Raw genomic sequence first — 22,900 nt, forward strand, 5'->3', positions numbered from 1 at the left:
GTCCTACAGCATCCTCCATGTTTAGCTGTTTACGGTGGATGTTCAGCAGACAGTGGATATATCCGAGGTAAGCGCGGCGGCTGCTGCGTTGCTAACTCTCCTCTGCTGGGCGAGCGGCTGTGCTCTCTGGCTGCTCCACACTTTGATTGACAACACGAGAATGCGGAAGCTCGAAGTCTATTGGCTGACGCTGACCGGCGCTTTTTCGGATAACATGGGGGTCTATGAGACGAAGGCGGGGCTCATAAATTAATTTTTATATTGCTTTATGCTAATATTATATTGTAGTATCGAATCAGACTGACACATTTAAGCTCTGTTGAAAAATGATACATACGTTGGAAACGAACTGAAACTCCGGACACCAGCTTTAATATGGCTGCCAGGGGGAGATCCAGGGATTGCTCAAATATGCCTGAATGGTTCAGGAAACAACTCCATGCGTCTTTTTAATGGGGAAATGACACTATAGCATGATACAAAGCTCACAAAAGTGGATTTTGCATAATACCCCTCCTTTAAACTTATTCTGTTAGAGTTCCTAAAATGTTTCACCGTTTTAGTCAGATTAGCTGACAAAACATGAACCAGGGCAAATAAAGAATGTTTCAACATGTAAAGTCAAACTTCTTGGCTTCAAGATGAAGAAAAACATTTTCAGTTATTTATTGGTTTAAATGGCTGCATGTGACCCCGGATGACCTCTTTACTGGATGTGACCTGTGATCTGTATCTCTTGTATAATAAAACCAGATGAAATGAAAATCTTTCAGGAACGATCAGGATGAGTTTCAGCTGACTGCAGTCAGACTCCATCCTCGACGTGGCGTTTTGCTCAAGGGCACAGAAACAGGCCTCCTAACCATCCCTGATGTGAGACGGGAGTGAAACACGCCGTGCCGCCGTCCTTCTCCGGAAACGTGAGTGAATGAGCTCCGTGACTGGCGCCCTGCGCGAGCCAGCGTGAGCGGCGGCCCCCGGGGACTCGTCCATTACCCTGCATAAACAAACAGCCGCATGCATGAGCGGGCGCGCGGCCGCCGTCATCCAGGAATTATCAACAAACAGCCGCCGACTGCAGTCAGCCAGGAATAATCCACTGACACGGACAAACAAGCACAACCTGCAGACTTTCAGGAAGTCCCACCAAGGTCAGCCCACCCAGGAAACAGGCAGAGACCTTCCAGATGGGCCTCAGCCGCCATCCTCGGTAATCCACGTCTGCTCAGAGAAAACCGTGGGCTGACGGTGAAATGTAGATAAAGCGTCGACACACGGAGAGAGTCGGGTCCTGAGGCTGCTGTGGGAGCGGCCGTCTGGCCAACGGGCTGCACAGGTCCAGCACAGCCGATCAGGGCTGATTTACTGGCTCCCCCTGAGAAGTGTGCTACATTCACACTGCTTCCAGTGTGTGTGTGCTGAAAGATGAGGCAGAGAGACCTTAATTTGTAAGTTAAATACAGAAAAATGTAACATATGATCTGATCTGGAACACATGGCGCATTGGTCCATGAAGGCCAAGGGCATGGAGCGCCAGTGAGTCCAGGATCGATTCAAACTAGTGACAAATTAAAATGATGCAAACGATGTAAAAATCTGTTAATCTATTTGACCTTTGTTCAGACAAATCAAATCTGAAGCCGTTCTTTAAAAAGTAAAGCAAACACGGCTGGTGCCTTACAGTCAGTCACTGAACCCGCCTCAGGATTAAACACATGTTTTATTTGGTACGATATTGAAAATAAGACGAGAAGATAAATATTTCAGTCACAATTTTTCTGGAGAATTGTGCTGAGAAAAAAACCCCCCTATCGTCGATACAGTATCGTGAATGGAGTGAGTCGTTTCATCCTGCGCTCTGCTTCAAACAAACCTTCAACTGAGAGGAAAACAGTGAGCATCACTTCACCTGGCACTGGTCATAATGGAGTGGCTGATCGCTAGGATCATCCTGTGAAATCATCAGAAACACGCACATACAAACACACACACACACACACACACACCTGCTGAGTGATGATGAAGGGGCTGATAGGAAGGTGTTTCATCACAACGGAGATCAATGTTGGAAGTGACAACACACACACACACACACACACACACACACACACACACACACACACACACACACACACACACACAGCATGGCGACACATTTAGCTGCAGGTGGTGAGGCGGTGTGCCACAGGGACCTCTCGGACCTCTAATCAGTCGATGGCCGGCACGTGCACACGCACGAGCGCGCGTCTGCATGACCTTCCACTGCGTGATCGATAAAGGCCGACGTCGCAGAAGCATCAGCGGCATGAAGGAGGAGCAGAGGAACATTTCTGGGGTTTTTAATGGAGCGAGCCGCTCATGAAGGAGGGATTATCGAGGAAAGCAAATGAAGGCGGTGAACCGGCGCGCAGCGTTAGAAACAAATAGTTCAGCGTCTCCCTATACGACCGTGAGCACACAGTGATCACTGATATCCCTCATTCCGCTGATAATATTAATTCACTTCTGAAATGTGTGTGTGCCACGCCGATACGGACTGCCTGGCTGTAAATAACCGAGGAAAATATGACCTCCAGAACTTCTGCCTCTCGGTCCAGCTCACACTGAAAGATGTTGAATCCCAACAGAACAAACCGATTCTGCACGAACCCATCGAGAGAGCTCATTTCCAGGTTTAAAAACGAACGTGAGGTCTGAGAGCATCCTAATTACGGCTCGGTGGATGTTTTTAGCATGAATTCAGAAGGATGGCTTAATTTTAAAAATAGCTTCCCAGTGATGAACGACCGTTATGAAACCAGCGCCGGTTGCCTCGGCGCGCTTGTTGCTCCTCACTCCGATGGTAACTGTCTGATTAACTCCACCCAATAAAACAGCGTGACAGGCCTCCGGCTGGACCCCCGGGGGGTTTAATCCCCCACTGCAGAGACCCGGACTCCCTGGAGGGCAACACCCGGTCGCCACAGATTAAAGAGACACTGGGAGGAGGAGGAGGAGGAGGAGGAGGAGGAGGAAGGGAGCAGAGCAGCTTCCGTCACTAATAGCAGATAATTCCCCCCAAAATATGAAGAATTCAAACATCATCCAGGACAAAAACGACCCTGTTGCTGCAACAACAACCAGGAAGAAGATCTGCAGAGTTCCAGCTCGATTAGCAACTTCTTTCAAAGTAACAGTAAGTTAGAACGAAACTTTCACCTCTGAGAAGCAGCTGCTGAGTTTCTCTCTTGGAGTCTTGTGTTCATAAGAGTTTATAAATGTCTTTCTTTCATTTTGCTGTTTGAGTCTAATCTGGCAGTGACCTGCTGATGGTGATAAAGCCTCAGCCCGACGTCGGTACGCTCTGCCGCTCGGCAGGGGGGCTTAAAGACCAGCGCGCCACATGTTCCCTTTTGGAGAATTATTCTTGATTTCTCCTGAGAGCAGCGGTGGCGTTAGCATCGTGGAGGTGTTTGGCTGAAGACACTCGGCTTCCCTCTCTGGCTGTGCAGCTGTTACAGAGGTCATCTGAGGCTTCTTTTTTTAATCAGGCATAAATTCCACATAAATAGTCAGGAGGATGATGTTTCATGATTGTGCTGGCAGCCTCGCTGCTGCTCGATGTGGACGGTGTTTAATAAACTCAGAGGAAAGAATGTTCCACTGCGGTTTGCTAAACTATTCATAGATCCTTGAACTTTACCAAATTGTTCACATTACATCCAGAAATATGAATGTATTTTATTGGGATTTTATGTGACAGACTCACCCAACTGCTGCTTAATTGACCTTTGGATAAGCCCCGCCCCTCTTGGTGACTGTTGCTAACTCGGCCATGCCGTCGCAGCGGATTGTATGTTCATGTCAGCTTCCAGTGTGGAAACCACCCCGCAACAGGGGCCGGACACAGACAGGAGTCCCTGTGAATTCATTTCATCGAGGAGAATCCAAACGCATGAGTCAAAAACACTTCTGCTCATTTCGCTCGTGGCCAAAAACAAACGGGCCTCGAGGCTGACGAGCCGCTGAGCTGACTGGGAGAGAAGAGGGACGATAACACCGAGTTCACCTGTGGCTAAACACCTAGCTTACTTGATTAGCTGCCAGTGCTACAGATGGATGGAAAGATGGATGGAAGGGCAGAAGGACGGATGGATGGATAGATGGATGAACAAATGGATCGACGGAGGGGCGAATGCATGGACTGAGGGGCAAATGAATGGATGGATAGATGGATGGACGAATGAATGGATGGATGGACAGACGGAGGACAGTAAAGGTTCTGTGAACATTATGTGTCCCATTAGAGTCCTACTAATAACTCTGACCATGAACGCAGCATCACAGATGACTTATTGATCCAAGTGGCCTTTAAGATCAACACACCCACACACACACACACACACACACACACACACACACACACACACACACACACACACACACACACACACACACACACACACACACACACACACACACACGATCATATCACTGTGTTCTTCCACTCCAGTTCTCCTCACAGCGAAAATAAGTATTTATTGTCATTTGAACAAAAATATGATCAAATGAAAAATGTGACGTACAAACAGAGCCGTCTCCATTCATGTGAGAATCCTGCGAGAAACAGATGTTCACACACACACACACACAAACACACACACACACACACACACACACACACACACACACACACACACACACACACACACACCACACACACACACACACACACACACACACCTTTTTGGCTGTTGCTCTCAGGCAAACACTTAATATGTATCTCTACCTGTCACTCTCTCTCCTCTCTCTCTCTCTCTCTCTCTCTCCTCTCTCTCTCTCTCTCGGTCTTCCGAGGAGAGAGGAGGCTATCATCACCATGGAAACAGACATCCCCCTCCTATATACACGTTCTTCTACACACTATTGTATAGTGGTGTGTGTGTGTGTGTGTGTGTGTGTGTGTGTGTGTGTGATGGGTTTGCTAAGGTCAGACGTTGGCTGTGGAATACAAATCTGTCATGGCTGACACACTTCCTCTCCTCTCTGTGTCTCGCTCGCCCTGCCCTTCGCTTGACCCCTCCATCTTTCATCCCCTTCTCTCTCTCTCTCTCTCTCTTTCTTCCTCCTCTTCCTCCTCCTCCTTCCTTCCTTCCATCCCACACTCCCTCCACCTTTTCTCTCCCGGCACGCACCAAATGGAGCTGGCTGATTGAATTTTATCTCTTATCCCCTCTCTTTTCATTAGAATTCTCTCACACCTCTTCCTCCTCTTCCTCTCTCGCTCTCCGGCTTTCTTGCATCTCTTCCAGCAGTCAGGAAATGATCTGGGTCTATTTTCTCCTTCTGTCTCTCTATCTCTCGAGCAGATGTCACTTTATAGGTTAAAAACGAAGAAGAAGAAGACTGAATGAATGAATGACGTCAATTAAATTTGTATGTTTTAAATTCTTCATCTTGACGGTGGAGCTGCTTACTGGAGGGAGCCTGATGTCAAATTACAAGCCCTGGATGTGTTGGTCTTTCCAGTGTGGTGATTAAAACGCGGAGGTGGCCGTAGCCGATCTCAGGACCGGCCTAAACGGTTTCCTCGGCTCTGGAATATGAAAACCGAGCGGCGGAGTTTGGAAATGAGGCGCGCCGCCTTTAATTTCCTGCGGCTGGACGAGACCGTCCGGCCGGCGCTGGGAGCTGGGAGGCCGAATGAGGCAGGAAATTAGAGCAGGTGAAGAGATGACAGGAAGCCGTGTGCGAGCGAAGAAGGTTGGTTCAAACCCTGGTCCGGGATCCGGATGGGATCCAGACCAGGGTTTGAATGAGGCCCAGCAGCAGACAGAGGAGTGAGGAGACTGTAAAACAGAAGGAGCAGGAGGAGGGAGGGGAGGGGAGGGGAGGCGCTGATTATGGCTTTTCCAACCATGAATGAATACATCACACACACACGCGCCCACACCCACACACACACTTTACACAGCATCAAGTTCGGAACGATTCACACAAACCCCAAATCTCATCCGAGGCTCCTGCAAACGGAGTGATTTTACCAATCTTCTACGTTCAGCGGCTCGCCGCGCCGTCCGACATGAATCCAGAAAACTTTGAGCGCGACTTAAAGCGTGCTGGAACAAAAGCACAATCTGAACCGTATGTGATGAAAAAAACAGAACGTCATCGGTGTGCACCGTCATCATGAAAAAGAAACAAGTGAAACATGAAGGAGCCCTCGCCCCGGTGGCGTTTATGTGGCACATGTAATGCGAGCGTTTAAAAAAACGACGCAGTGAGTGAATATAACAGCCAGCAGACACTGTTTCTAAAGCCCGTCACTGAATTCTGACAGCTGTGGTTAATCATGAGAGTTTATCAGCTCTGTTCAGAGCCATGGAAGACTGAAAATACCCAAATTAAATGAAGAAGTAAAAACATCATTAAATCATTATTTGTTATTATTTATTCTGCCTTCCGACCAGATAAAGACATTTTATGAAGCACTGCAACACGGGACCATGAAGCAATTATATAAATACTGAAATATTATTGAGAATTGTGAAATAATTACATATATTAGGTTTTTTTTTTTTTTTTTTTTACAAAATATTATCCAATATTTCACTGACTTAATGACATATTTAAGAATCTAACTCTAAGTTTATTTAACAACACATTAAAGTAATTATTCAATGGTACATTTTTCAATTATTTTTTGTCAGTTTTGTAAGTTTTCGTGCTTGAAATGGGACAACTTCATGTATTGTGTGTTTTCTAACACAGTTTACAGGAGTTCCAGCTCCAGGTGACAGATCTGAGGTGAGCGACGGAATCTTTCTCACACTGCCGCATCCACCGCGTGAACACACTGAGTGTTAACGCTTCCTTTATTCACCACTTCACTGAGGAACCCACACGCATCCCAACTCCACCCGAGCAAAGCAACGGCCAGTCACACACACACACACACACACACACACACACACACACACACACACACACACACACACACACACACACACACACAAAGCCGAGAAGAAGTGTCAGAAGTTACTGTGGAAGCAGCAAGTCGGGGCAGGAGGTGTGTGTGTGTGTGTGTGTGTGTGTGTGTGTGTATGTGTGTGTGTGTGTGTGTGTGTGTGTGTGTGTGAGAGAGAGAGAGAGAGAGAGAGAGTGTGTGTGTGTGTGTGTGTGTGTGTGTGTGTGTGTGAGAGAGAGAGAGAGAGAGTGAGTGTGTGTGTGTGAGTGTGGGAGTGCACGTGTGGAGAGTCACTCTAAAGATCAAGAGGTCGAGAACTGTCAAGGGTAACAAGGTGGTATGCTGTCTCACACACACACACACACACACACACACACACACACACACACACACACACACACACACACACACACACACACTCTGTGATTTCTCACGGGAATGCCTGATTGGACGCTGTGAGCCTGCTGAGCTGCTCGGTTCCCGTGGTGATAGTAACCAAGCGATAACACCAACCATCTGACCCCCTTTGTGTGTGTGTGTGTGTGTGTGTGTGTGTGTGTGTGTGTGTGTGTGTGTGTGTGTGTGTGTGTGTTGCCATCTGTGCAGCCGGCTCAAGGGAGCAGCAACACGCTGCACAGTGATTAAAGTAAAGACGAGGAAAGAACAAAAGAAAAGAAAGGAGAAAGAGAGGAAGTTAGATTCCACTTGGATTCCAGTTCCTCCTCAGTACTACTCTAACCACTGTACTAGTACTAGTACTGGACTTCACTAGACTAGGACTAGACTAACCACTGACACAGGTTTGCCTGACTCAATATATTTCAGTGTTTTCACCAGCATGAAGTCAGCTGGTGTCAAATCTGTCCAATCGGCTCTTAATCTCCAAATCTATTTATTTTAAAGCATTCTTCAATAACTTGCTGTTTTCTCATGACTCCGTCTGGTCTGTTTGTTCGGGTCTTTTAGCTGCGGTGTGGTTTTTTTTTAGGGGTGCACGATATTATCGGCACAATATCGGTATCGGCTGATAAAAGCTTAAAAACACGTTTATCGGTATCGGCAGATATGAACATTTCTGCCGATAGGCACAGCGATAAGGTGATGTAGTAATTGGGCGCGCGGTGACATCCATAGTGCGGCAAAAAACAAAACAAAAAAAAAATTAATTGAAATGGTTTTGTTCTTTATCCTCATTCCTTATACTGAAATGGACTGGCATTTTAGGTCTGAGCTAGCTAGTTTAAATTTTGGCACTGCTTGATTTTTGTTAAAGCACTTTGTTAGTATTATTTCAGGGAAGCACCCTGCAAGTCGGCTGATCACTTAGGATTATTATTGTTTTCCATCTGAAAAAGCTCCCTGAATAAAATGTAGCACTTCATTTATTTGCACTGCAGAGCTCTGTGTCTGTCACCAGGTTGTTACAGCAGCTCTACAGTCAAATGCAGCTCCGTTACGTTTAAATATGCATTGTACATTTAAAATCCATGTGATCTAAAGAAATTATTTTTAAGTATTTCAACACTGAAAGTCTTGAGTTTGAAAAAAACAATACATTTCTTATTTTTGGTAAAATCAAATGTTTTTTGTCTTGTTTTATGTGTGTTTCTTAAACAAATACGACTGTCACAATAAGAGTAACATGTAAAATCCAGTACAGGAGAGATTTAGCTTTCCTTACAGTGAAAAAAAAAACAAAACCTTGTGATTATCGGTATCAGTATCGATATCGTCTAAAAGGGGTTTCGATATATCGGCATATCGGATATCAGCAAAAATCCAATGTTGTGCAACCCTAGTTTTTTTTTTGTCTTGGAAGAATGTTGAAGAGCTCTCACGACATAAATTATATATGTAAAAACGGAACTGCACAACAAAGCTGTAAGATCAGATAAAACAAAGACAAAACAAAGAAATTGTCGTAAATCCCACATCAGCATCTGTACCTAAGGTGATGTATCTATTTTAACTTTTTACACATTCTTCCCATCTCCTGCTGATTCTTCACAGTAAAAACCTGAAGGAGGGAGCAGAAATGCTGGGAGGCTCTTATTGTGAAAGAGGTGAAGAGGAGGAGCCGCAGGGGCGGAAGTACGGAAGCAAGCCTCCTGGTTAACACTGCAGCAAACAAGGCTCAGCAACATGTCTGCTGCACACACACACACACGCACACACACTCACACATGCACGCACACACACGTCCATTTAGATGCAGAGTGATTGTGTTGTGCTGATTCAGGTGTTCTGTAAAGAGGCTGAGCTGTTCACATCTTCTCATCTGTGTGTCTGTGTGTGTGTGTGTGTGTGTGTGTGTGTGTGTGTCTGCCATCAGATGGTGGTAGCTGCTGTCACTCCACATGACTAACGGGACTTTAACCCCAGTCCAAACAACACCACGACACAACAAACAAAGCGCCTGCCAGCCGCCGCCGCTCCTGCTGTCCCCTCAGCTGTGACTGTGATCCGACAGTGGAAATGACAACGACTTCATAAAGCCGCCGGCGTGCCGGACACACAGTGAACCGGGAGGTTATACACACACACGGAAATGATCTGGATCGGTCTGAGTGATCAGTGACCGGGGCGACATTCACACTGAAGGTCTGGATTTGCTGCCTGAATCGGATCTTTTTTTTTTTTTTTTGTTTTTACACATATTCACAGTTACTTCCTGAGAAGTCATGCGACCTCTTCAGCTGACCTCTGTGCTGGAGCCTGGATCACATTACACCGTGGAAATGCAGCCTAATTGAATGAGGATTAAGAAATTGATCAGATTCTCACGATTCTGATTCTATTTTCAATGCTGCATCATGATTCGGTGCTTTATCGATTCTCATTGGTAAAAATGTCTGAGGAGGGATTTATCTAATGTTAACAGTAATATCAGGGTTTACAATGAGGGGAATGGCTCTCACATGACAGGCAGTGTTAGTTAGCTAGTTAGCCAGCTAGCTACCTGCAGTATTACCAGAAGGACGTGCTAACGCCGCCACTGCTGCTGGGTTGAGATTACCCCCGGAGCACAACCAAACTTACTATTTCCAACTTACCCTTCCTCTCCAAAATCCTTGAAAAATCTGTAGCCTCTCAACTCCACAATCATCTCATCACCAACGACATCTACAAGCAGTTTCAATCAGGCTTCCGTCCCTTACACAGTACTGAAACAGCACTCCTCAAAATCACCAACGACCTCCTCTTAGCTTCAGACTCTGGTTTACTTTCCATTCTCATCCTCCATGATCTCTCAGCAGCATTCGACACAATTTCTCTTAGCACTCTGCTTCTCAGACTTTCATCCATTGGCATCTCCCAAATACCCCTCGCTTGGTTCACCTCCTGTCTTTCTGACCGCACACAATTCATCCAACTCAAATCTTATAAGTCCAACACCTTCTCTGTCTCTGCCGGCGTGCCCCAGGGTTCTGTCCTGGGTCCCCTTGTCTTCATCATTTACATTCTCCCGCTTGGTCACATCTTCCGTAGACACAATATAAATTTCCACTGCTACGCGGATGACACCCAGCTCTACCTCTCTACCAGCCATCTTCATCACTCCCTCCAGCCTCCCTCTCCCTCTGCCTACAAGAAATTCACTCCTGGTTCACTCTCAATTTCCTGAAACTAAATAGTTCTAAAACTGAGTCCTCCTTGTAGGCACCCCCTCCAGTCTCTCCAAATCTAACAGTTTTTCCATTTCCATCCGCAACTCGACTGTCCCTCCCTCCCCTCAGGTCCAGAGCCTGGGTGTCATCCTTGACAGTACACTCTCTTACCACTCCCACATCAAAACCTTACTCGGTCTGCATACTTTCACCTGCGCAACATCTCTCGTCTCCGACCCTTCCTCACTTCTCAAACCACTGCCATCCTCGTCCACAGCCTCGTCACCTCCCGGATTGATTACTGCAACGCACTTCTCCTTGGTCTCCCCAACAAATCCCTCCAGAAACTGCAGCTCCTTCAAAACTCTGCAGCTCGCCTCATCACCCGGACTCCCACCACTCACCACATCACCCCATCTTACAACAACTCCACTGGCTTCCAATAAAACAGAGAATTAACTATAAGACACTTCTCATTACATTCAAAGCACTCCATAACCTGCCCCACCTTACATATCTGACCTCCTCCACATGGCCACTCCTGTCCGTTCACTCCGCTCTTCCTCCAGCCTCCAGCTTTATGTTCCCCCTGCCCGCCTCGTCTCCATGGGGCACAGAGCATTCAGTCGCTCTGCTCCAGCTCTGGAACGCTCTCCCTCCCGACCTCCGCACCACTGACTTCCTGCCACTGTTTAAAGCCCGACTCAAAACTCACCTCTTCAGACAGTCCTGCTTCAACACTGGCTCATAGTCGCACTCACCATTCAATGTTGTTGCCTTTTGTTTATGTTGTTAAAACTGCTTTTAAATTTTTTCGGTGTTTTAATGTTCAGCGTCCTTGGGTGTTGTGAAAGGCGCTTTTAAATTGGATATATCATTATTATTATTATTATTATTAAAACACGACATTCATTCAAAGTTATCACACGCTGTGTGTGTGACTGTTTCTGCATACTAAAGGAATCACTTGCAAAATTGGATACAAATTCCAAGGAATTGAAACACTGGGAGCTCATTCTTACATAATATGAATTGTTTTTCAGTTTCCATCCCCGCTGGGAACAGAATCTCTTCACTACATGAACCGTCTCCACGCAGGCTGCTGACAGGCCACCAGTCAACCAGACAAACACCTCTTCAGCTAATCTTCACACTCAGGCAGGGAGAGAACATGCAAACCTCCAGAGAGATTCCCCCGAGTCAGAAACAGTCAGAAGGTTCATTCTGCTGCCTGAGCAGCTTTAAGGTGACCGTCTTCACCGTTTGTTCTCTGAACTGACTGACGCCACGGAAAAAACAAAACAAAAAAAAAACTGATGAAAAACAGCGAAATCAGAGAGGAGATGATGACAGGTGAAGATAGCAGGGACATGAAGTGTGTGTGTGTGTGCGTGTGTGTGTGTGTGCGTGTGTGTGTGTGTGTGTGTGTGTGTGTGTTCTACCTGGCTCTCGGAGCAGGAGCTGAGCCATGGCCTGCGAGCTGCCGGCAGAGTTTTCAGCCACACACTGATAGAATCCTTCGTCGGACTTCACCAAGCCCAGAATCTGCAGGTTGCTGCCGTCCTGAGAGAGCAGAGATCCAGTCAGCCACATGTGTGTGAGCATCCAGTCAGATTATGAATGATACACCCAGATTATCAGATTAATGATGTCCACCAGTCATATGATTCCCAAGCCGTTTATTGAGCTCAAGCTTTCTATTAAATAACCAGTAATGTCTATAAACCTCATGGAAATCACACACGTTTCCAGCAGCTGAGGTGGGATTATAATCCCCGGACTGTACAGTTTTGGGGTTATTTGACTGAGACGCTGATCAGATTTTAGTGCAGGACTGTCCACAGTGGAGGTGTTACTGTAATGCACAGCTTTATTTTTGTCTTGGATGATATTCTGCCTTAAATCCTCCTCTGTTTGGAGAGGTTCTCCCTCTCTTCTTACAGTCTGCCTCGTCACGCTGGTCTCTTATCCAGCTCCATTAAATTAAGGTTTTAATTGGAAGAAAACATCCCAGATTACAGTACAATGTGAAGATTTACTAAACCATTCCAACCTATTCAACAAAATATATCCTTTTACCTCCTTTTCTGTCTCGTCACAGGTTACTGAGCTCAGTAAATAAAAATCAAAGATATAATAAGTTTCCAATGAAGTTGAGCAGGAGCCTAGTTTTTTTTTTCTTCTTCTTCTTTCAGGGATAAGAATATAAAGTTTTGGTGTGTTCGATAAGAAACAGTGAGAACAAGTAGAATCTGTGTGAGAACTTTTCCTGTTTGACTCACCACGATCTGGAAATAGTCGCTGGGGATGACTTCCTCTCCGTTCTTCACCCAGCGGACGGTCGGCGGCGGGTTGCCTGTCACGGCGCACTCCAGCTCGATGTCGGTGGACTCGTAGGCGAACGTGTTGGTCGGGTAGTTGAGGAACTGAGGAGGCACTGCGGGACACACAGGAGGAGGCGTCAGGAAAGTCTCCCTGCACGGAAACTCGCTCCTGGCGCTGCTTCCCTCCGTTTCGGGGCCGTGCTTCACGTTCGCCAGGTTGGGTTCATTACAAACCCATTAAAACAATTACAAACCGAGTCGTGGGCCCATTATTGGAGAGCTGAGTGTGTTTGATGGCGCCACGCTCCCTGGATCGCCACACATTCGTCTCCTCCCAGACAGCCGCTGATTAATCCGACATTTTCAGGTGTTTATTGGAGAGTTGCTGTTGTTTTAAACCTTAGCTAATGCTCTCATTCAGCACAGCGGACAGTGTAATGCGGCTTTGGAGACGCCTGTGGCATTAAGTACTGCACTTCAGAGAGATAGATGCAAAATTAATGAACGTGTGAATCTTAAACATGAAGAAATGCATGTTGTTTTCTATACTTAACAGATGAATTATTATTAAACTGGCAGCGGACGTCAAGAGGACAAGCTGAGGATTCAAACTGACAGACGTGTAAAGTGAAACGTTCCATGAAGCGCATTAAACAGACCGTGCAGAATGGACTGTTCTCCAGCAGTTAAAGGTCTTCCGCTGTTTGCATTTGTGTCTAATATTAACTTGTTGAGTGGTAAAGTCTTTCTGTACTGTGTCGAGTCTCTTCCACTGCTCCTCTTTCCTATCATGTTTTTGAGACAAATTCAGATTTACTGCATCACTCTGATCGGTTCCTTCGCCTTGCTCCGTGAATACATCATGTTTCAAATGTTTTTATTTAATTTTAAATTGATTACTCTGATACCACACACACTGCATCTGAATAAGAAGTTCTCGGTCTCAGAGGAAGGAAACAACACAGCAGAGTGAAGGAGGGACGGAGTGACTCTGACGTCCACAGAAGAGGAACAAAGAGAGGAGGAACGCCATCGGAGGAGTGGGGTTGTGCACGAGTCTCATATCGATACATCATTAAGTAGAGATGTAACTTTATCACTGCAGTAATGCTCTCATTAAGAGCTAAAGATTTCCTTTAGAGAGCGAGCGGAGAGCCCGGGACCGGCCGCCACGGCCGTCGGCTCGTCTCAGCACTCGAGTCACAGATCGACCAGAACCGCCGGGACGAACATCTGTCTGCAGAGGCCGAGGCCGCCTCAACATCTGGAGGAGCCAACGACACACAGCAAGAGAAACTCTTCCAGAAGATTCTGTAAAGACACGCAGTGCGGTTTCCGTCCGTCGCAGAGCAAAGAAGAGTTTCGGTATTTTCTGTAACACCATCAGTCTCCTCCGCTCTGAATCTGCATGGAAGTCAAACACGTCGGGGAAGGATCAGGGCGGCTCACTGGTGTATTGTGTGTGGATTCTAAAAGTGAGAAGAAAAGTTGTTTTTCTTTAAAAGCAGAGTGAAGAGCGAAGCTTCCCAGGTCGCTCGTCTCATTCTGATGGCAGACAGCCGCTCTCTCTCCATTACTCAGCAGCCTTTGTTGTGTTTGGGGAATTCCCCGCGCGCCCATTGATTGTTGGGATGTTTTTTTAAACCTCTTTCTGCACAGCGGCGGGTTCGACTCTCATTACCTGGTCATCCAAAGAGAAGCATTTACACAAGAACTTGTGTTTTCTGCTGATTTTTTTTTGTTGTTACACCAACAGGAGCAGGCAGGACGGCGTCTTAATACGATTCTGTGTCCTCCTGGAAATCATCTGAGAGAAGCCATTCATATGGTAATAAGACCATCAGCTGCGAAGTGACCCCAACCACACTCCACCTCGCTGGGCGCACACACACACACACACACACACACACACACACACACACACACACACACACACACACACACACACACGCACACACACATTTAGAAGGATTATAATTTACAGCTGGTGTTATAAACAGCAGCGTATCATTGTGTTTCAGACAGTGAGAAGATGGATGTGTCAAAACTGAGAAAAAGCACAACAATGTGACTGGAATGTGTCTTTCTCAACCATTTTCACACACAAACACACACACACATACACGTATCAGTGATGCTGGCTCTCTATCGCTGTGCTAATAACTTCCACTCGGCATTCAAATGGAAATCAGCTCCATCATCCATTTCAATGAACATCTGTTCTGTAGGTGTGTGTGTGTGTGCGTGTGTTAGCAGAACACGGTGAAGGACAGTCGCACTCGTACAGGAATAGTTTAGCATTCACACATTGGACGGAGTAAAGCTCTCTGGCTGTGAACAGATACTCAGTGAGGAGCTCTTCTAATCTGCACAAACTGCCAACTATTAGTCATTAACTAGACCCATAGAGGCTCACTACACACACACACACACACACACGGCTCACTGTGCGCGTGAGACCTAATGGGCTGTAAAGCCACTATCGTTCACCGGTGAAGGGCTAACATTGCTCTTGCTGGGCACTCGGCCCGTTTCGCACCTTGTTTTCGTCCCTCTTGTATCAATGCCGACCTTAATTTCCAAATGAAGTGTGTGTCCTCATTAATTCACAGCTGTTTTCAAGAGGCCCAACAGCAACACGGGGTTCCATTAGCTCACATTAGGAGAGGAAATCCTAAAATTCACAGCACTGTGTGTTGACCTTCATCGTACGTTCAGCTGAACACGATGCTGCAGCACTGCTGACCGACAGCTCAACGAAACCTTAAGGACTTAAACCTCTTTTCCACCAAGAAGAACCATTTGCTAGTTCGATTCCGGTTCCTAGCTGCATGTGTTCGAACTCCTCAACTAAATTAAGACATGAAGGAAAAAGACTAGAATGTAGTTCCTCAGAGGTTCCACTTTGGAGCCAAGTTAAACCTCGAACTCGCTGCTGGTTCTTCTTGGAAAAGGAGCAGGAAAGAAGCGATTCTTCTTAAGCAACAGTTTTGAGATCCGGACGTAAACATAGCATTTTGGTGGCAATTTTTCTCCTCTTTATTTCTCAACTAACTTTGATGCTGAAGCGTTGAAAATGTCCTCATTGTTCTGCTCCGGTCCATCCGCTCATTTCACTACGTCCATTTCCTCTAAAGCTCCCATTAATGAAACCATCACTATATGAGCCGCGAGCCGCCATCTTGGAACACTGCATCATTTTGTCTATATTTATATATAATTCTGCTTCCAAAGGAGAACAACCTGGCTGGTTTAAACTTAACTCCGAACAAAGCTTTCATGGTCAATTTAATCAGCTGGGCTTCAGAAGGAATATTCCTGTCATTGAGACAGAATGAGTAAAGAAACACATCTGTATGCCTGCGAACGCGTCTTGTTTTGGACTCCTGACAGCGAAACAAACACTTGTCTGTCACACTCAGACGTAGCGTCTCTGCGGGGCCTCGTTCAGAAGCTCGCTCACGTCTCAGATCCCACTGCTCACACTGGGAGTTGTTGATCTTTCGTTATAGAGTTTTGTTTCCTCGGAAATTATCCACTTTCCATAAAAAAAACCAAATATTTATACAGTCGGAGCTCAGAGTAAATAGAAAAGGTGTTTAATTTACAAATCAAGACGTGCATGCTGACACCGGCGGAGCTGAGACACACACACACACACACACACACACACACACACACAGCATGGGGAATGTGAAGGCTGGAAACAGATTTAAGAAAACCAACTTCTTGACAAATACAATCTTTCTTTAAGTTTTATTCTTCATTTCGGAAATCATGTTTTCTGGTTCAGTGATAAATTTCGAATTTGAAATGTTGCATCAGGACATTTCCTGATCGGGCAGATTTATTTTATTTTAGCTGTGACCAGACCGTGCACACATTGTGTGTCGGTAGATTAACACTGGTCTGGATTAAGATCGGGTCAACTCCTCAGAAAATGGAGTCATGTGAATAATCTCCTTTTACATGAAGTCTTCACTGTATTATTCATTTTCTACAACTTTCATTATGCTGCAATCCGATCTAAAGCCCTGCTCAGAGGAATCACTGAAAGAACGACATGGATGTGTTCAACCACCTAAAAACACGGTGAGACCACCCATCGGTGCCTTGCTCAAAGATGCGGCAGTGCTTGAGTAACTGAGGACCATTCAGAACGCTTCGGAGGGAAGAGTCAACATGGACTGAAAGCAACAACGTGTTGACATCAGTTCAGCATCTGGTCGTTCTGTTTGCTGTCAGAGTGAATCGGGAGTCGCAGGGTTTCGGGAGGTCTCGTTATCTGAGCTCCTCTAAACGCACCGTTACCGCGATGCCTCTCATCGCAAACATGCACAGCTTTCTTTACGCATCTATTCAGTTTGCACATACGAGTGGAATTGGGTTAAAAAAAAAAAAAAAAAGAAGAAGCAGGTTTGGAGAAATGACGCTTTTGGCTTGGCGCAGGCAGAGACGCTGGCGGATGAATGGAAGTGAAATGTAAACAAAACGGAACAGGGTGAAAACAGACTCAGCAAATAAACCCACACACATGCAGGAGATAAAAAAACGACGCTCTCGCATGGAGAAATGAGGAAAGTGTTTATATCCTGGAAAGACGACAAGAACGACACAGATGTTCGATGCCGAGGGAGAGGCAGGATTTACGAATCGTCCAGGCGGACTTCAGAAGCTTCAGACTGTTTGTATGAAAGATCTAAGGAATAAAACTGACTGTGTTTGAAACCACAGGGTCACCCGGTTCTGGTCTCAGCCTGTGGAGTTTTCATGTTCTTCCTGTGTGTAGATTGTCTCAGGCTAAAGTAATTTGAAGCAGAATCTGACCCAGAGGGGGAGGCTCCCGAAGATTATTGAATATGTCGCATGCGTTGTTACAGTTGTTTAACTCTCACTCCGGCTAACTGTTGGGGTTCTTTAATATTACTCTGAATTTATTCTGTTTAAACAGTGAGGCAGAGCTCAGGGCTGAGTTATTTCCCTGCATGACGTCTCAGAATCACTTGTTTGAGCTCACATTAGACAAAAAGTGGAGCAAGCGAGCGAGAGAGACGACAGACTTTCTTCACTTCTGGGGATTCATACACAGATTACTGTTAGAAAATCAATTTAGCATAATATGGGGCCGTTATGAGTGAGTCCAGACTCCAAGATCTGTGTCTGTGTTGAACATTCTGGGTTCTTCACAGAATAAAATCCACACATTGATTCAGATTCCACCTATACAGAGTCTGGGTAAAATCAATCTTGTTTTTTTTAAGCGCTCTGGAAGTTTTCCATTTCTGACGGTGTTATAATGAGTCCAGGCCGATCGGCTGGAGAGTCAGGTCGTCGGTTTGGTTTGAGTCCAGAGGAGCTTGACCCTTGAGCCTCCGAGAAAGAAAGAAGAAAAAAAAAGGGGAATTGAATATAGATGAGCTAAGAAAATGTAAAAATCTGCACCAGAATGTGCTTGATTCATATTCAAGAACCTCCAGAATGGAAAATATGAAGTGAGAAGAAGAATACATTCTTGGTGAGACGTTCAGAGTTTTGCTTGGTACCTGCAGACTGCTCAGAGCTCTCACTGCGTTTGGCTTTCCTCAGGTGAAACACAGAGTTTTCTAACACATTTCCCGGTCCTGAGCTGGCTGAGGCTGCCGGCTTCTTAGAAGGACTCAGACTGAAGCGGCAGTTTAACAGGAATCAGTGTGTTCCTCCCGCCGACGACACGCCGCCTCTTTAGAAAGTCTAATGAGCTCAGTGTGGACCTCGGTGTCTGACAGCGCCGATCCAAATCCCGTCAGATCACCACAGCGGCGCTCCCGCTGAGAGACACGGCCCGGACGCCCGGGGCCGGCGCGCTCCCAGCCGGAGCTGTCGGCGCGATTTCTCCGCTCAAAATCCTGCGAGGGCGACGACGTCAGAGGCGGTGAAGACGATCGGACTGAGAGAGAGCAGCCGGTCGCAGGTCGGACGGGCTGCCGAGTGTCTGCCGTGTGAAGGCGCCGAGAACAGGAGAAACGCGACGACCTTCGGCGCCAAACCTCCAGCGCTGTGCAGAACCTGGAAAAGCTGCTCCGCGGAGCACACAGATGGCGGGATTAAGAGGCAAACACAAACGGAACGGCAGAGATGTGCGAATAGGAATGGGGAACCTTCCAATATCCCTCAAAGACGTCCAACAATCGACGGGACGCAGAGAGACAGGTGGCTGAGGACCTACCAGGGGAGACGAGAGCAGCCAGCTTCACTTCACACACCCCAAACCTGCACACACACTCGTCTCACCCAGTGTACCAGAGACGCCTGTACACCAAGCAGCTAGCGATAGCATCCAAGTGACTGGAGACGGTGTTAGTCATTCTACATCCTGTTTACCATCTGAGAGCATATGGAGTGTTTATAGGAGACCTAAGCAGAGCTGATCCTCGTGTATCTGAGGCCCGTGGGGTTAACTGTGCTCCACATCCTCCAGGTTTCTTCAGGTAAACTGCAGAGTGTTCCGTTACCGTCACGAGATCTGCAGAATAAACTGAGCCGGCTGAGAAAACCTTCCTCATCAAGTCGCCGACCGGCACAACGCGGCGTCTGAACGGCCTCTGGAAAGTCCTTTCTTTTCACCCGTCCTTGTGATTTAACCCAAAGCCGGATTACAAAGCTTAGGAGACAAAAGACGGGTCAGGTTGATTTGATTCATCACAGGGTGCATTAAAGACCGCCGTCAGGCCGACACAAATGAAGCAGAGGCTCAGCGGACAGACCGCCGTGGATTAGAGAGTCTGAACATACGTGACCACGGAGCCGGCGCCGCTTTAATCTGCAACACCGTGAAGAGATGCCGAGGAGGGAGTGGAGGGGGAGAGCCAGAGAAGAAAGAATCAGACTGAAGAAGATGATAATCTCGTTAATACCTGCAGCTCTGCCTCCTCGCATCGTCTCTGCCGTCAGGCTAAAACAAGCAGAACATCATCGGCGTCGCCACAAGTCCGCTGAAGCTGCCGGGGCTTTTTATTGGCTGAATGTAGTTTATTGCACATCAGCTTCAAACATATTGGTTATGTAACTGGTGTGACTGGTCCACTGATCTGGCCTGAGGTCGATTCCTACTCCTACAGGCTGGCTCTGATGTTTCTATGCTAGATGTCAGGAGGAGCGAAGTGGATTTCTTGAAAACGTAGAAAACCTCCAGGCTACACTAACTTTTTAATAGTTCATCAGTTGCTGGAGAGTTTCCAGGTTAGTACGTGTCTGGGAACACAATCACGCCACCAGTTTGTGGAAATTACCATTTTAATCCCCGGCTTTGACGAGGCATCTCACCCCCACTGACGTGAGGACGTAAACTGGGTCGACTCGACGGCAGAGTGAATCCCAGCTGAAGGTCAGGAGCGTCTCGCATGATGGGGACTTAGAGGTATCACAGCTCCGAGGAGGAGGAGGACATGAATGCAGCGGCTTAAAGAGACGCCGGTCTCCAGGACCATCGCGGTAATCTGTGCTTTCTCTGCAGGCCGCTCGCTGGCGGTCCCCGCTGGCGGGGCCGATTCAGACAGCACAACATCAGAGGAGCGTTCGGTTGGGAGGGAACGCTCCGAGGAGAAGAACTCCACTAATCCCTAAACACTGGTGGACCCTCGCTGTCCCCCGCAGTACTCTAATTTAACTGAAGCTATTTCTGTCATGAAAACAGTCTGTTGATCCAACGCGGAGCCACAAACTGAAAAATATCTGAGAGCGGGTCCTGCGTTTGGCTCGGGCTCCATGCGGGCTGGCTCCGGCGCCGGCGCCGTCCCGGTCTTGGCTGCAGGGGTGGACATATTGAGACCCTCCAATCCTCCGTCTGCATGGGCGCAGAGCCCCTCCCCCGCCCTGCAGGGGCTGGGCGACCCCACCCTCCCTTCCTTTCATGTCTTTCAGAGTGTGGAGTCTCGCGGGGCGAGCGGCAGCGGGGCCGGCCAGCGGCTCCGCGGGGAGCCTGGCAGCCGGTTAAATGTTTTCTGAAACACCCACAGAAATTCACAGAGCCGGTAATTAATCAGGAGAGGATCCCCGCAGGCCACGAGCTGTGTGTGTGTGCGTGTGCGTGTGTGTGTGTGTGTGTGTGTGCCATCTTCTTTACAGAGGGACTTAATGACTCTACAGCAAAGTGAGACAATTACTGAACACCACAGAGACTAAACCAATCTCTGTTTTACGGCTGTGATTCAGTTTTTGTGTGTGTGTGCATATGTGTGTGTGTGTGTGTGTGTGTGTGTGTGTGTGTGTTTATCCAATCACTTATGATTCAAAATTCATGCTGCGAGTCCCTTCCTGAGTTCTGCTAAATGTAAGTTTTCGGCCTCGGGTAGAAAAGATTTTTAAGCAGGTATAGTTTTAATCAATAAATAACAAAATCATAAACCAGAAGTAAAGTTAGGAAAAAAAGACAGAAATAAAGTTGACTGTTTACTTTTTTCTATGATTTCAGGATGTTTATCGTTAACAGGTCAAATGTCATAAATCATGCCATATTAACAAAGATGGATGAATGTGTTCAGTTCCCGGTTAAACGTTCTCCCGTCAGACGCCGAGGCTGAATCCCAGCCTGACTCTGCCGCCTCAGCATCCAGCCCCAACATCCAGAAGATGACTGATACCCGGGACGCCGTCTCCGTATCGCACAGCCTTCATTAGGCCGCTAACAGGAAGCGTCTAATGAGCCGGGCTGCGCTCATTATTATGGGAAACAACACACACATTCGTTATCCTAATCATCTAATCATGGTCACTGCCCTGTGGAGTCAAAACACACACATCGCCATACATCATCGGGCTGAGGCTGTTCGTCAGCGTCTCACGCCCCTCGTTTGGATAAAACGCGGCGTAATGGGCCGGATTAGCATACGAGCGCAGCTCCTAATGCGAATCTGAGGCAGGAAGTGGAGACGTGAGCAGCTCCCATGGCAGAAAAGTTTCTCCTCACACTGCTTGTACTTCTGTTTTTTTAAATCTATGGTTTGCATCTAATGTTCAATGTGGAGTTAAAAAAAAAAATAACAGTTTAACTCAGTGAATTACTTTAGAGGTGAGAAGACAACTTTCAAAATAGATACCTTTTAAAATATGAACAGAAGACCTATGGCTTTTCTTGTATACATTTTCAATTTTGTTGCGAGATCATTATGTAAAGAGTGAGGGTTTTTTTTGAGAAATTAAAGCAACAGAATGCACCAGTAAGTTCATTTTTCTGGTGTCTGAGCCAGTACCCAACCGTGGGTTTAATGATCCATGAGCAGAATATCCTGAGATGTCAAAAAATGGCTTCACACATGATCCATACATGTGAAATTAAAACTGGAAGAAAATCAAGAAAAAAAGAAAAAGGCAAGGCAGATATCGTCAGGTCGGTGTCAGTTTAGTTTTGATGGATTCAGGGCTTCCTAATAATTTTGAGAATAAATCATGACTAAAAAAAAGCATCACTTCAAAAGTGAAAACATTTTTTTGCTGACAAATAAAATGAAATCTACATTTTTGTGAAACATTGGGATGAAAACAAAGAATGAAAAGATTTAAACTCTCAGAATGTAGGTGTGCTACAGGCTATGTAGGGATAAAACACACACACACACACACACACACATACACAGAATATAAAGTATGGTTTGTTGTTGCCGTCTTTAGAACAGGGACGGACTTCGTGTCTTTTTGCTCTTTTAGCCCTCGGTTTGACATAAGAACATATGTGATCATGGTCTGGAAATACTTAACAACATAGAAAGAAACTTCCTGATGTAAATGAGACAGTTTACTAGAATAGACAAAATGTGAAGTGGAGTGAAAATGTCAGGTTTATTTTAAAGCCAAACAGAAGGTCACATGTCATGGAAAGGAGCCGCTGTCGTCAGGGATGCTCAGTAAAATCTTCACATCGGTATCTGCCCAGAAAGAGCACTGGCGATGGTCGTATGCACACACACGTAAATGACAAAAACACTTTAAAATAATGCTTGTAGCTAGATAAATAAATAAACCAGTTGTGGAGAAGAGATGGACGGCGC

The 22,900-nt window shown here is 46.5% G+C and overlaps 1 protein-coding gene across 1 annotated transcript in view; it reads right to left on the bottom strand.

Moving 5' to 3' along the window:
• The window catches only part of dcc (DCC netrin 1 receptor), a 204,948-nt gene that overhangs the window by 90,701 nt on the left and 91,347 nt on the right, over positions 1-22,900 (bottom strand). Inside the window, exons 6-7 of the mRNA XM_030084631.1 lie at positions 12,837-12,991; positions 11,997-12,117 (exon numbers count right to left, since the gene is read on the bottom strand). Coding sequence (XP_029940491.1) covers positions 11,997-12,117; positions 12,837-12,991 — 276 coding nt within the window. The remainder of the gene's footprint in view (positions 1-11,996; positions 12,118-12,836; positions 12,992-22,900) is intronic.

Source organism: Salarias fasciatus (assembly GCF_902148845.1).
Source record: "Salarias fasciatus chromosome 7 unlocalized genomic scaffold, fSalaFa1.1 super_scaffold_4, whole genome shotgun sequence".
NCBI lineage: Eukaryota > Metazoa > Chordata > Actinopteri > Blenniiformes > Blenniidae > Salarias > Salarias fasciatus.